Below are 14,436 nucleotides of genomic sequence, written 5' to 3' on the forward strand. Positions count from 1 at the left end.
ATCAGGGCCATTCTGCCCGGCATGGCCAGATGGGTTAAGGCGTTAGACTAGTAATCTGAGGGTTGCGGGTTCGTATCCCCGTCGTACAAAACATGCTTGCCCTTTTAGCCGTAGGGCGTTATAATTTTACGGTCAATCCCACTATTCGTTGGTAAAAAAGTAGCCCAAGAGTTGGCGGTGGGTGGTGATAACTAGCTGACTTCCCTGTAATTTTACACTGCTAAATTAGGGACGCTTGGCGCAGATAGCTCTCGTATAGCTTTGCGCAAAATTAAAAAAACAAACAAACAGAGTCATTCTATGAGTCGTTATGCCGCGACTAAAAATAATAATTAATGACGTATGGCGTTAAAATACATAAATAACACAATGATGAAATTCATGATGATAGAAAAAATATATGTTCAAGAAGCATTGATAGAAATTAAATAAAAACCCTATAACCTTTCGAAAGGTGGACTTTTTTTTTTTTTTTTTTGAGGGGCAATGTTAAAATTTATACCAAATTCTTATATTTTGTAAAATAAATAAAATTGATGAAAAATCATATTTTATCAACTTAATCCAGTTCACACCACAACAGTTAGTTTCTGGAACATTTGTGATTATTTTAAGCTCTAAATTTAATTGTTATTTTTTAAATCTGAAATCCACCTTCAACAGAACAGACCACTGTATATCTCGTATCACAACCGGCTTGAAAAACACGTGTATTGAGGAAAGACCACTCATAGATTCCAAAAATCGATAAGAAATACAAGAAAAGTAAATTTGTAGAACAGACTAAGTTATTGTACACTCTTTTTTTCCTTTTAATAATTTAGTATGAATAATCTTATTTCAGATTATTTCAACTTTTTTTTTTCAATTAGAAGCTTTAAAACATATTATCACTCACGTGCAAATTTAAACTTAAAAGAAGAAAGTAACAGTCATCTTTACATTTTTCACGTAATTACTAACCACATGTGCTGCAGACATTAAATATTGATAGGCTTTTATTTGGTTTTTGCTTTGAGCTAAGCATATTGCTCAAGATAATTAGTTTTTACGTGCTTATGTTTTTTAGTGGATATTACTCATTTTTTGAAATATTAAACGATTTTTCTTCATTATGCAACCGTTTTGTATATCCGAAGTATTTTAAAATCTACCAATCAAGGAACCAACGTTTTTACGTAGAAAAAATCAAATATACCTCAACAAAGAGATTTAGAACTACTTTCAAATAAATAAATCGGCTTGGCAAGGTCTGGTAGTTAGAACACTCAATTCGCAACTTGCAGATCATAAGTTTGAATCCTCTCATTGGACATGCTGGCCCTTTCATCTTTGGGGATGTCATAAAGTTCGATTAAATCCTATCATTTGTTGATAAAAGAGTAGCCCTAGAGTTAGTGAAGGGTAGTGTTGACCAGCTGGGTACTTTCATCCTAGTCTATCACTGCCTTAGAATTAGTAAAGGGTAGTGTTCCTTCATTCTGGTCTATTACTCCATAACTAGAAATAGCTAGCGTAGATAGCCTTCATATAACTTTGCGTGAAAATCAACATACAGAAATATAAAATACTAATTAAATCTATCATGCTTTTTCTATCCTTACACTCACCGTATTGAAAGAAGTTAAAATGTGTTTGTTTCGTTTTGCTTTTATAGACAAATATTCAATATATAAACGAGCATGCGCATTGACAAGACACCATTTTCTTTTCTAGATACATGCAATGCGAGATTTGACGAAACCTTGTCATTATAATTGTGTGAGTAGATCGGAAGGTGTTGTTATGATGGCTGTTCCTAACATCTGCACGAGGTTTAGTGATAATTATGAACTTAAAGAGGAGCTGGGAAAGTAAGTATTATTGTATTTTCTTTTTTATCATAAAAGAAGTAGTACTGCCAGTACCGAAGTATAATTTAAATTTAAGCTTGAACTGAAATTAAACTTCTAAAGTGGGTGTTTTGAACTATGCATTATAACCTAATCGTTAACGTATGTAATATGTAAATTAAATACTGACAGTCGGTATATTTAAAGTCAAACTTAAATATAACTTTATAGCTCTGACCGTAAGACTAAGAGTTTGAATAAAGTTGCTACCGTACTGTCTGTGGAGTGTGATGTAACTGCAAGTTACTGAGGTCATATTACTATTAGTTTTAATTATTTGCTAGGTATGTGACTAGACCCTACACTCCACTACAGCCTCCAGTTAAAACTACATTTTATATATCGTATAAACTCTTACGTGCACGCGAAAATAGATGAGTGGGCCTAACCCCTGCCTTTCTGTTGTTGTCTCCAAAGTGCCTTTTTTCTCGGATGCATATTTTCCATAACTACTAAAAGATATGCCTTGTCCACTTCTTGACACTGCCACCAGATTTAATCTTATCTTAATTTTATCTTAACCTGAAATAAGATAATTTTAGGATTGGAAATTTAAGCTTGAGGTTACCTGTCTGAGTATGTAGCATACTTTACATGTAATAAACCAACAATTCAAATATAGAAAAATAAAATAACTTTGATAAAAAGTAAATGTTTATTTGTATCTGTTATGTAGTAACCAAAGTAGAAAACGACATTTATTTACTGAAAAACATAACTAGAAATATACATAGTTGTTGCATACTGTTGTATTCTATTTAATTTTTTAAATTTGTGTCTTAATAACTATTTTATATTAGATTTTATGAAACCATTATAAGTAAAAGTTTGCTTATAGTGGATGGGAACTTGTAATAAGGTATACATTAATTTATTTTTATGTAGTCTGCCAATCTGTGTGAGAATTATTATACCAATTAAATCCCAAGTTTCTAATGTTTTTCATCAGTTTGAATATAGATCAAATATAGTATTTTCAACTTATTGGGATACATTTTGTGTCATCTAACAACTTGGCCAAGAGGTGTTTTTTTTAACTTTATTGCTTAGCAATTAAGTTGTTTATGTGTAAAAAAAAAATCTATGGCAGACCTTACAGTATCAATATGTGTGTGTATATGTATATAACATTATGTGAAACTCATAAGAATAACTGTAGTAGAAGAAATGAATGGTTTATAGCTGAATGTGATATCTCAGTAGTAAAGAACAGTAAACATTTTCTAGGTAAAGGATTTAATATTATTCAGTAAAAGCCTGTTGATACTGTGAGAGGGCATACAATACATATTTTATTTGTGAAGAGTCAGAAAAATGATTTAACAGGAAATAACTGAAGATGAAATACAGTTAGATATCCATATATGAAAGTAATGTTCACTTTTTAAATGGTATTCCTATGTTTAGAATAGTAGTACTTGCTTTTAGTTCAAGTTGATCACTTATTAATGCTTTTAACTCATAGACATGTACTTACTCAACAATCTCAAGAATTGATTGAAGTTCACCATTTTTGCTGACTCTAAGAAAGTACATCATACTTTATCTCGGAGTGAAAACATGAGACATAGAATAACACTAGTGTTTAAAACCCAGAGAAATGTCTAGTCCAATAAGAAGAATGATGGGTTAAAAAGAACAGATTTTATGTTACAAATATAATAACCAATAATTGACAGAAAGAATTTATCACCGTATTAAAAACAAACAGTGATGGAGAAACACCAACCTCATCAAGTTCACTTTTTTCCTGCCAAACTAACTACTTAAGTCACCATCCATATATTACCAACATCAATACCATACCACATTGTGAGACAAACTATACATAATTTTATAATGAGTAGTTTTACTCAAGAATAAGGTTATATTTATGCTATCTCTGATATCTAGGCCTTATACTTACAATATTATTTCACTTTTAATATATATAGCCTATAGATAGTTTTAAAATGTCTGAATTTACATGAAAGTAGATCTTATCTGCACTCTTTTGAACTAAATGAAACATTTGTCTTCTACTTTTATTCAAAAATAACTAGTAGCAAACCAAGCTGACAAACATCATCCAATAATTCTGGTTTGTTTGTTTCTTTGTGTGTTTATTTTTGTTGTAAGCACTGCATAACATAGTTTCTTAGTTTTGGAGTTCTATGTTCTACCTTCATTTAAAGTTCAATCTTTCTATAATATTTTATAAAATATAAACAATTCACTTTTGTGGCAAAACAAAATTATTTCTCTTGTTAATGTAGGGATGTTCAGAGTGAAAAATGTGTTTTTATTATTTTAAAAGAGCTTTACTTCTATTAGCTATTGTGTGTTAATTACATTTCAATTTTTATCTTATAGGGAACAGGTTAAGATCTCTTGTTTTGTTTTCTTGAGAAAAGAAGAACCAGAGGTTATTTTATTAAAGTTTAGATGGTTATCCAGGGATCTGAAAGAATAATGACTTTTGTGCTTTATCCCAAAGATTTGAAAAAAGAAAAAAAAAAGAGCAGGCTCTGGTTAATTTGTTAGTTTTCTAACAAGGTAGTTTATGAAGTGAATGATGATTACCAACATTGAAGGGTGGGATCCTTAAGGAAGTGTAAAAGAGGAATAGCTACAATTATGAAAAATAAAGTAAAAGTTTACTTAAGAGTGAATGTACAGGGATAGTCTTAAAGGACCAAATGATTCTTTGCTGTTCATAAATTGTGACAGTTCCACACTTATATTTTAAAAGATTCTTGACAGGTAGACTTTAATGTTCTAAAAATTGACTTTTATTATCTTGCTAACATTGTTTTATAATTTTTTTTAGTGTATTTAATCTAACAATGTGCAAATTCAGATAACTCATCAGTCTAGAAAATATTTTTAAAGTGGAGTTGAAGTGAAAACTGACAAATATATAAAATATTTTAAAAATTAGTATATTTCAAATGTAAATCATATCTTTCATAGAATTATTGCAAAATAAATTGTGCTGATTTAAATTTTCTTCTTTTGTTAAAATAAAGCAACTGTATAGAATAAACTTGCATCTTTAACAAAAGATTATTGTAGATATGTGAAACTGAAGAAATGGAGAAAGACTATTTTCTTGTCTTACAGGGGTGCTTTTTCAATAGTAAGAAGATGTGTTCAGAAGTCTTCTGGATTAGAATTTGCAGCAAAAATTATAAATACAAAGAAGTTATCAGCAAGAGGTGAATGATTATATTGAAGTTTTTTTGTTTTAAATATTATTTTGAGGTGTAGTTTAATTTTCAAATGTTAATATGTTAACATGTGTAATTATATATATATAGTTTTTATTTATTTTTTAGATTTTTGAAAATGAATTTAGAAAGTAGGTTATGTAAAAGTAATGAAGTTTATTAATTTTAATAAGAAAATAGAAAAGTTTATTCCTACTTGGATAAATTGTTTTATTTTGTGTGTTTCTAGTGCAGCAAGCCTTTTTATAGCTTACATCATCCATTTTTTTTTGTTTTTTATTTCCTTAATCAGGGAAGTTGTTGAAATTTACAAAACATTTAATTCAGAACTATTAGCAATGTCGTTGGTTTATGTACAGTACTAATGTATGTGTGTTGGTAAATATTAAGGTAAAAATAAAACAGTTTTGTCTTGTCAGGTTCAGTTAAATAATTATGAACATTATATCATTAGAATACATGTTTTTTCTCTGTGTATGTGTGTGTGTGTGTGTGTGTGTCTTATGATGAAAATATTTAAATGTTGTCTGAAAAAATCATCTTTTTATTGATATTTTATTTAAAAGAATTGGTAGCTGATTTTGCTTCAGAATTGGATGCTTGGATATTTTATAAATTTAGTAAATTACTTGTTTTAAAATATTCAGTTGAAATTGTTACTACATGCTTTAGGCTAAAGTATGTGTTTTTATTAGCTTTGCTAAGTTAAAGATTATGAGTTGGGAATTTGAGAATCAATATGTTTGAATTAATAACTTAAATGTTTTGTTTACTAACATTTAATGTAGTTCTGTACAACTTAAAACAGAGTTATAAATTATCACTGCATCCTTAGGACTACAAAAAATATTTTAATATATTTTAAAGTAATCATTTATCAGTATAAAATATCGTGTATCCTTTTACAACTTCTAAAGCAGTTTGCATGCAATACATTTAGTTGTATCCTCATGAAATAATATTCACTTCATATTTGTGATTATTACACAAATAATTACACAATGATGTACAACATATTAAACACTTTTAACTTTCACATAAGTATACAATACTTGTATATCATAGTTCTATAATTACATAGTTAAATACAATTGTCATGTAAAGTAGATATTAATGTAAAATATACTCTTGGGTTGTAAAATGTTTGACTGTAATTTCATTTAAAATTGTCTTTATATTTCGATGATAAAAACTGTATGTATGTTGTGTGTCAAATGTTTGGTTGCATAATGTATAGTATGAATTATAGTTAAAATGTGATTACATCTGTTTTAATTTTATGTACAGATATTTTTATATTGATGTGACAGTTAAATTTACTTTTTTATATAGATGTATCGTGCACTAAAAAAAAAGTGGTTAATTTTTATTTTGTACATCTAATATGTATAAGATATTAAAATTTGCTTGTTATAGTACCAAGAACAAAATTATTATATTTAGTTCTTGTTATGAATATTTGTAATTTGTAACTATTATACAGTTCAAATGACAAGTTTCATTTGATTTGTGGTAGTAATTATTTTTTATTTAAATTTGTGTGCTGCAAAGGCTATATTCACACTTGGTCTTGTGTGATTGAACCATAACTTCACTGCATAGGTGTACTGTACAGGGTACTACTAGTTTGGCAGGGGCCTAGCAGCATGAAACTGTTCATAAACAGAATTGTGTTAATGCTTAATGGAGTAACTGTGATACTTGGAGTAATAATAGCTGTGCAAGAAACCTTAAAATGCTAAATCTGAAACAAAAGTGTTGTGCTAGATAAGCTAATTTATATTAGAATGAAAAAAAAACAATAAAATAATTTAAACATGTGGCAAAAGAGTTTGTTTGATGTGGCCTTTTTGTCCATCAGTTAGGGAGATATTTTTGTTATAAAATTTAAATTTTTTCAATAAAATGACAATGCACATTTTTACTCTTACATGTGCATAGACATAAAAATAAATTCACCAATGTATTAACCATAGTTTTAGGTTAAATACTTTTCTCTTGTTTTTGGGGTCAGAATTACTGACCTTTGGAAATAGTTAAAATTCTTGAACAATTTCACAAATAATATACCTTAAAATGCTTCAGAAATTCAAATTATCATTAGGTGTGCCATCCAGAAAAATAAAAGTTTTTCAAGTTAAAGTACTGATGAAACAATGACACTTTATTTTTGTAAACCCCTCCTTCTTTGTAACTGTTTTATTAGATTTCTAACTTAACTTAAAATTCTACTTCCTAAACTTGCTTAAAATGAACTAAATCATTAAATAAAATTTGATGATAACTTTCATAGGTAAAATTTGACAATAAGTTTGTTGTTTTTCCTGCAGCTTTCTTGTGGGCTTGTAAAGATCCCATTAAATAAAGCAACAATTAATATGTACATTGTAGGTTAACTGTGTTTCGTTTTGGTATTTGTTTTATTTATTGATTACTTTATAGGGAGATAATTTGATGCTTTTGTTCAAAAAGTAATTTAAGGTAAGATTCTTTAATTGTGAAATTATCACATTTTATTTTTAGAAACTAAAATTCTAGACAACAACAATTCCTTGGACATATGATTTTACCAATAGAAACAGTTTGTTGGGTCAAATGAGTATCTTTAAAACATCACGTCATACTTGCTCAACCTCAGGATAAAATTATTCTAAATATAGTTTTTTTTCCCCACTCTCGCCCCAAAATATATTCAAGTTGTATGTTTTAATGTCCCCCCCCTTCACTTTGAATTATTTCTAATAATGTTTACCGTGGGTACCTAAAACATCAGCTTTAGAACCAGACACCTTTTGCGAAGTAAACCATGCATTTACTGAGGTTATAATTTAATCATTCATCTAAACATTTCCAAACTATTAATTCTATTCTGTGTGAAAATGTAAACAGTTTTTAAAAGTTAACCATTAGAATATCATATTCCAGAAACATTTTGTTCTGTTGGTTTGTATGCGAGTAATGTACTTTTGGTTGCATAACCAATTATACATTATTTTCAGGTCGGCGCCAGCTAAATAAATAACCCAGCAGGTAAATCCTATTATATATTTTACCAAATACTCGTGAGTAGGAAATAATGGTCTATCTGATATTGATCGAGCGGATGGATAGGTGTTTCAGTGCTGTCTCAGCGTTGTTTATTTGTTAGCTCAATAACTAGACGGCGAAATTGTTGAACTTTCACATCTGCTGTGTAGTTAGTTCAATATTGTACTCTGACCATAATATATCAGAATTACATATTTGGTTAGGTTTTTCAGTTAATGTTTACTTCCATTGCTGTTGCAGTAGTCCTAAAAATTACTCAGAAAATCTGTTAAAGACGGTATTTCTTCACTATAGTTCACGTTTCTGTCCCATTAATACAGAATTTGAAAACATTTTATTCTCATAAATGAATAATTTCAATGTTCATTTTCTTGAGCAATTCCGTTTTATAAGACCCTCTTTTTTTTTTTAATTAAAATATTGGTCAGAACACACGTGAAAGTAAAATAGAATGTAACAGCATGGACGACGTCTTAACTTAATACCAGGGCATTAGACTAATTAGGAATCCCACACACGACAGTCATACTAGTGGTGGAGACGGTTTTTGTATCGGCAGTTAGTTGAACAACTGTTTGGGTTTGAACTTAATTATTATCAAATATATCATTACGCATCAGCATGAGGTTTATGATTTTAGTAGCATGAGGTGTATTTATTTAACTTCATTTAATATTTAGAAAAAAGCTAATGACTAGAATGTAAGCAGTAATTTTTAAGTTTTTCCTAACCCTTTAAATACAAATACATAAAATTATTATCAGAGATAACCACTGTAGGGCAAATCGAAAAGTTTTAGTTATCCTGTTGACATAAGTAACGTAAGTATATTAAAAGTATTGTATGAAAATAATGTTTCACAGGATTCAGCAGTTGTCACTGAATTATACCAGTTTAAGAGAATGCTATCCATCGTCGATCACTATGGAAAAGGCCTAGCATGGCCAGGTGATTAAGGCGCCCCACTCATAATCTGAGGGTCGCAGGTTCGAATCCCGGTCGCACCAAACGTGCTCGCCCTTTCAGCTGTGGAGGCATTATCATGTGACGGTGTAGCCCAAGAGTTGGCGGTGGTTGGTGATCACTATTCTTACACTGCTAAATTAGGAACGGCTAGCGCAGATAACCCTCGTGTAGTTTTGCGCGAAATTCTAAAGCAAAACAAACACTCTGGGAAAAAAGAGAGAAGACTAGGTTTTTATAGATTTGACTTAGTACCTTAAACAGCTTACTTTCTGAACAATTTGGAAAAATATATTAGTAGCATTAGTGTTACTTATTCTAATCCTATATAAATTTTACTCAGATATTATACAGATATCATAAGTAACTATAAATTATCGAAATAATTTATGAGACTATATAACATCACGTGGAAAATAGAAGACTACCAACAGAACCAATTAAAGAGAACTTTGTGTTTACAAAGAACATTTTTGTAAATTTAACAAATTACGTTTTCCGTACTGCTTAGTGAGCACGCTTTTTTGGGGTAAAAAATTTTAATTTTTGTATCGTCAGAATTTGTTGAGTTTTGTAACATGTAAAACCTACCTCTTTGGAATAGTTTTGTCAATTTTATCAGTAGTAAAATGGTAGGTTTACTTCATGAATACCAAGGACGTCCTCATCAGCCAAGTGAACATATCGTAGATAGCTTCCATAGTTATTATTTTAACTTCATTAAGAAATGCTGTTTTTATGTGTTGGTACTAATTCTTAACACACTAAAGACAGTTATGTTATGCTGTTTATTTTAACACCTGTATATAATCGCTCGCCAGCGAAGTGGTCTAGAACCGCGTGCGGTCGATGAGATTGACTGTTGTGTTTAAGCTTCGTTTACATTGTTTAACTCGCGTTACGGTTAAGTGAGGATTATGAAATGGAAACTAGTTGTAGATACACGGCTTCCAGGTCTGTCTCGCATAAAAATATACACGATAATAATTAGTTTTCAACACCGATTTCCCCAGTGGCAGTACAACTCAATCATAATCTAAAATTTTCGTTTTTCTAAGAAAGTTCGTGACGAGCGTTTCAGTAATACCTACAAACAAATTGTTATTCTGTTAAAATGAAGTTAAATCTTGTGAAATAACTTTATTCGGTACCGTGGTTTATTTGGGATTTGACACACTTGTGGGAGTTTTCACTGAGAGACTAGCTTAGTGTGTTAGATATGGCCACAATAGGCTTGTTTTTTTCAAAGCTAGTTGTTTCATGCTTTCTTGTAAAGTTTTAATAGACAGTTTCTTATTATTTCCCTACAGTACTTTTATTTAAGTTATTGTTTTACAATTTTCACAGTATATTTCTTAGGGATAGTTAATTTACATTATGCGAACAATATTGCAAAGAATACTTTGAACGTATATTATGTATTTTGGAGGGAAAAAAAAAGTCAGTGCTGAGAAAACGTATAAAGAGAGTGCAGCCGTAAAATATTTTTTTCAAGCAGTGTCTGTTATACATGTGGATGAACTTTTCATATCGGGAACAAAATAAAGCAGTATCGATGTGGTATCACATAAAACCACCGTCTTTTAAACAGTGTAATTATTTTTGAAATTTTCCAGTCAAAATATGTGGAGGAAATTTTAACAATAAATGCAAAATTTGTGGAGAAAATAAAGGAAGTTCTTATGGTAGTACAAGTGGCAGGAGTAAACCTACTAGGTGCAGTCCCACCCCACGTTTGTTTGTTTTTTTAGCTATTTCAATTTTTAGAAAAATAAAATAAACGCACCACGCATCCCTCCGTACTAATGTTGAACTTATTGGGACCATATTCAAATAACCTTATTAAATAATTTGTTTCTTGAATTTCGCGCAAAGGTACAGGAGGGCTATCTGCGCTAGCCGTCCCTAATTTGGCAGTGTAAGACAGCTAGTCGTCACCACCCACCGCCAACGAATTGACCGTCACGTTATAACGCCCTCACGGCTGCAAAAGCAAACATGCTTTCTTTGATTATTCTAAATTTAGAACCCGTTTTTAGTTTTATTTTAGCTCTCTTAATTAAAGGAATATAGCAACTAGACGGCATTTCGGTAATATCGATCAGCAATAAGTTTTTAGAAAAATCGATGTTTAGACATATCTTTCGTTTCAGAGAAATTATGTTGGTGATTTTGTTTTTACTGGCCGGGCGCGCACAGTTGATCTATGCTTTTCAGTTGAACATTGTAATTATTGTAAACCGTCAGATGTCTAACGATTTCGGATGCTTACAAGAACTACAAATGTTAATGTTTCACAAAACACCCAGATAATCGAAACAGAATTTTTGTATTATTTATATATTTAAGGTGAAAGAAAACTAAAGAATTATAAATATTTCTTCACTAATGGCAAAGCGCTGTAACACTAGAACCAGAAGCCAAACGATAAATACTTAAATTTTAAGAGCGGAAACCGTCAAATTCACAACCTTGATGGTTCTGGTGCCCAACAGATCTTTACATATAGTTAGTTATGAAAGCGGTATTACAACATTTGTATACAGTTAACACATTTTTTGTTTTTATTTTTATTTTCACCAGCCTTTAGGAGGGTTAAGCAGTAGATTTATTTTAATATGTATTACAAGATTTGTTGTAATAAGTAATATGGCTTAAGTTTATAATTTACATAGTGTTTCGGTAAAATACAATTAGTTAAGTATAAAATATAGACTATACGTATTGTTTATAGTTAAGGTCAGTGTTTTCAAAGCAAAATGAGATCAGAGTTTAAAGTACTATGTCCAACAACCCTCTGTGAATTAACAATACAGAAATGAAATTGCTACTGTCACAATTTATCGTTCAACAAGAAATGGTTACCTACAAAGAGTCAAAGTGGAAAACACTTCGCCCTTATATTGCAAAAAAAAAAAAAACAGAAAAGAATTTGGTGTTGATGTTCTATTATTGAAAGCTTAAGTGCGAACTTTGTCACGGAACCAGCGATTCACAATGGGATGCCTGAAGCTTGTTATTGAACCGATGCAACAATAAGTTTCCTTAGCGGTCGTCAATGCACACGATCAGTTGTTGGGCGGTTAATGTAGCTAGCCATGGAAAACACGACGTTCATTAGTTCAGGAAAATGTTTTCAAACTTTATTTTTTGTTATTTGATACATCTGAAAAACGTTTTATAGAATGAAATTGGATTTATATTTTAACCTTTTAGAAAATTCTCTATTTTCATCACAGTTTCCTTTGTTTTAACTGAATTTAGTTTTCGCTTTGGGTTATTTTTTTTTGTATCAAGAATAAACAGTATAAACTATATGTAATTAACACGCTTTGGAGGGGTATGAAAATAAAATATGTTTATATTGTACAACTTAATAAAAGCCACATATACTGTTTATTTACAATGTTATGTCATATTTCTAAATGTGTGAGTAAATAGTCACAAATAATTAAAAAATCACTATAATCAATTTTCCATTTTTGACTTTGATTTCCATTTAATTATTTTTGTGTATGTTCTTTCTCATAGACTTCCAAAAACTTGAGAGGGAGGCGAGAATTTGCCGTAAGCTGAATCATCCAAACATAGGTACGTTTTCATTTTACTGTAATTTTTTCAGCCGTGACAGTTCAAACGTTATGGATTGTTCCATAGTATCTCCTGAAGCCGTAGTTCTTTTGTTGTCATGGCAACGTGATCTTAAAGGTGCGAAGCAACGATTCTTTTGTGGCCACGGCAACAGTCTGAAATGTGCAGGTATATAAATAAATACCTCAAATATTTTATGTTTTACGAACTTGTTCCAGTAATGGTAATGAACCTAAAAGAAAAAGTTTGTAAGTAAGAGGTGGTTTTCCATAGTACCCAGTAGATTTTATTAAAATGACTTCAGTGTTGTGTTACCATACCAGCACAGAGCTACCTGAATCTCACAGTAGTATTGGAGATTTTACGTATATCCTGCCACGCAAGTATCAACAATACACTGTCAGATACAACGACCCTGTTGGTATGAACTCTCCGTTCAATACATACATATGTATAACGTGTTTCTATACATTCACACATGCATTTATATCTTTAGCCAATAAAAAAGATAGAAAAGAAATTGATTGGAAATAAAACTGATATTTACAGACGTAAAGCGTCTGTTGCCAATGAAAAAAAAACGCACATTACAATCAGAGTACACGTATTGTTTGTGTAAATGGTGGGATAGAACATTTTTGCACCAATTCACGATAACATTAATCTCTTCTTGTTAGTCGTCGTGTGCAAACTTGGAAATCGCATCGAACGATAACCTCAACTCGCAGCTATTGGTTTCTAAGCAGCAGGCTGGCACGTGCCGAGTTTTAACGACTTTCACTGTATCGTCGTACAGGAATGGCTACTTTCAAACTGGAAAATGTGATGTAACATCGGACTACGTTGTCTTTATTGTTTCAAACACTGTATACTTAATCCAGAATAAATTTCCCATTGAAAAGAAGTGAATTACAGCCCTTTAACGCTTTATCTGTATGTGTTTTTTTTTAATTTTGTGTTCTAATCGGAAGCTGCCGTTAATAATTTTTGACAGTGTTAACAACTTCCATTTGTTAACAAAAATCATCTGATAGTTCTCCTATCTAAAGCCGTATTAACAATGAAGAATCAGCTAATGTCACGTTAAACATTTAATCATTGTTGGGGTGGGGGAAAATTGATATTCATATGGTAAGTTTATGAGGTAAAGATTAATTTGGAAAATATGATTTACGAACACCATGTTTAATTTCTAAAATTTGTTCTACTTTTTTAAACAAATCACAAGCGAAGTTGAAGGTGTGTCATATTAATGCTAGACGATTTGTCTGGTAGCTAGCAGGTTTAAAATAAGAACAATTTTTACATTAGGAAACTGAATGCTTTTTTTAACATTACGTATATCCAAAAAATACCAGTAACACGTTAGTTTCTTAACTTCCATTATTGGTGCTGCAGAAAGACATTATTTTGTATTTTTAAATTTAAAATGGAAAAAGGTGTCTCAGTTTTGTTTTCTAAACAAAATTCTAATGACTTTTGGAACTTAAGTAATTTCTCAAAGTAAAAGTTCTCTCAAGACGTCATTGTTACACCAGTGATCACTTTGATTTCAGGCCTTGTATCTTTACCAGTTAATTTTTGGGCTAGTTAAATTATACTGATTGCTTTTTTCAAATTTGGTCTCTGCTTAAAAATGGAGATGGAGGGTTACACTGATTTATACAAGAGAATTTCCACTCATTACCATTATAATATCTGACCATTGAAAAAAAAATGACAGTAGTGCAAGA

At 30.6% G+C, this 14,436-nt stretch overlaps 1 protein-coding gene across 5 annotated transcripts in view; it reads left to right on the forward strand.

Annotated features, from left to right (window-relative positions):
• The first annotated feature begins 1,681 nt into the window (after positions 1-1,681).
• LOC143255903 (calcium/calmodulin-dependent protein kinase type II delta chain-like) overlaps positions 1,682-14,436 on the forward strand; it is a 103,577-nt gene continuing 90,822 nt past the window's right edge. For 4 of the 5 annotated variants that reach the window (XM_076512293.1, XM_076512295.1, XM_076512296.1 and 1 more), the window contains exons 1-3: positions 1,693-1,853; positions 4,995-5,089; positions 12,644-12,703. In XM_076512293.1, the coding sequence (XP_076368408.1) occupies positions 1,726-1,853; positions 4,995-5,089; positions 12,644-12,703 (283 nt within the window). In that variant the 5' untranslated portion in view covers positions 1,693-1,725. Of the gene's footprint in view, positions 1,854-4,994; positions 5,090-12,643; positions 12,704-14,436 lie in introns of all 5 variants that reach the window. The other variant, XM_076512297.1, reaches the window with a different exon arrangement.

The sequence above is a fragment of the Tachypleus tridentatus genome, chromosome 7 (assembly GCF_004210375.1).
Source record: "Tachypleus tridentatus isolate NWPU-2018 chromosome 7, ASM421037v1, whole genome shotgun sequence".
Lineage (NCBI taxonomy): Eukaryota > Metazoa > Arthropoda > Merostomata > Xiphosura > Limulidae > Tachypleus > Tachypleus tridentatus.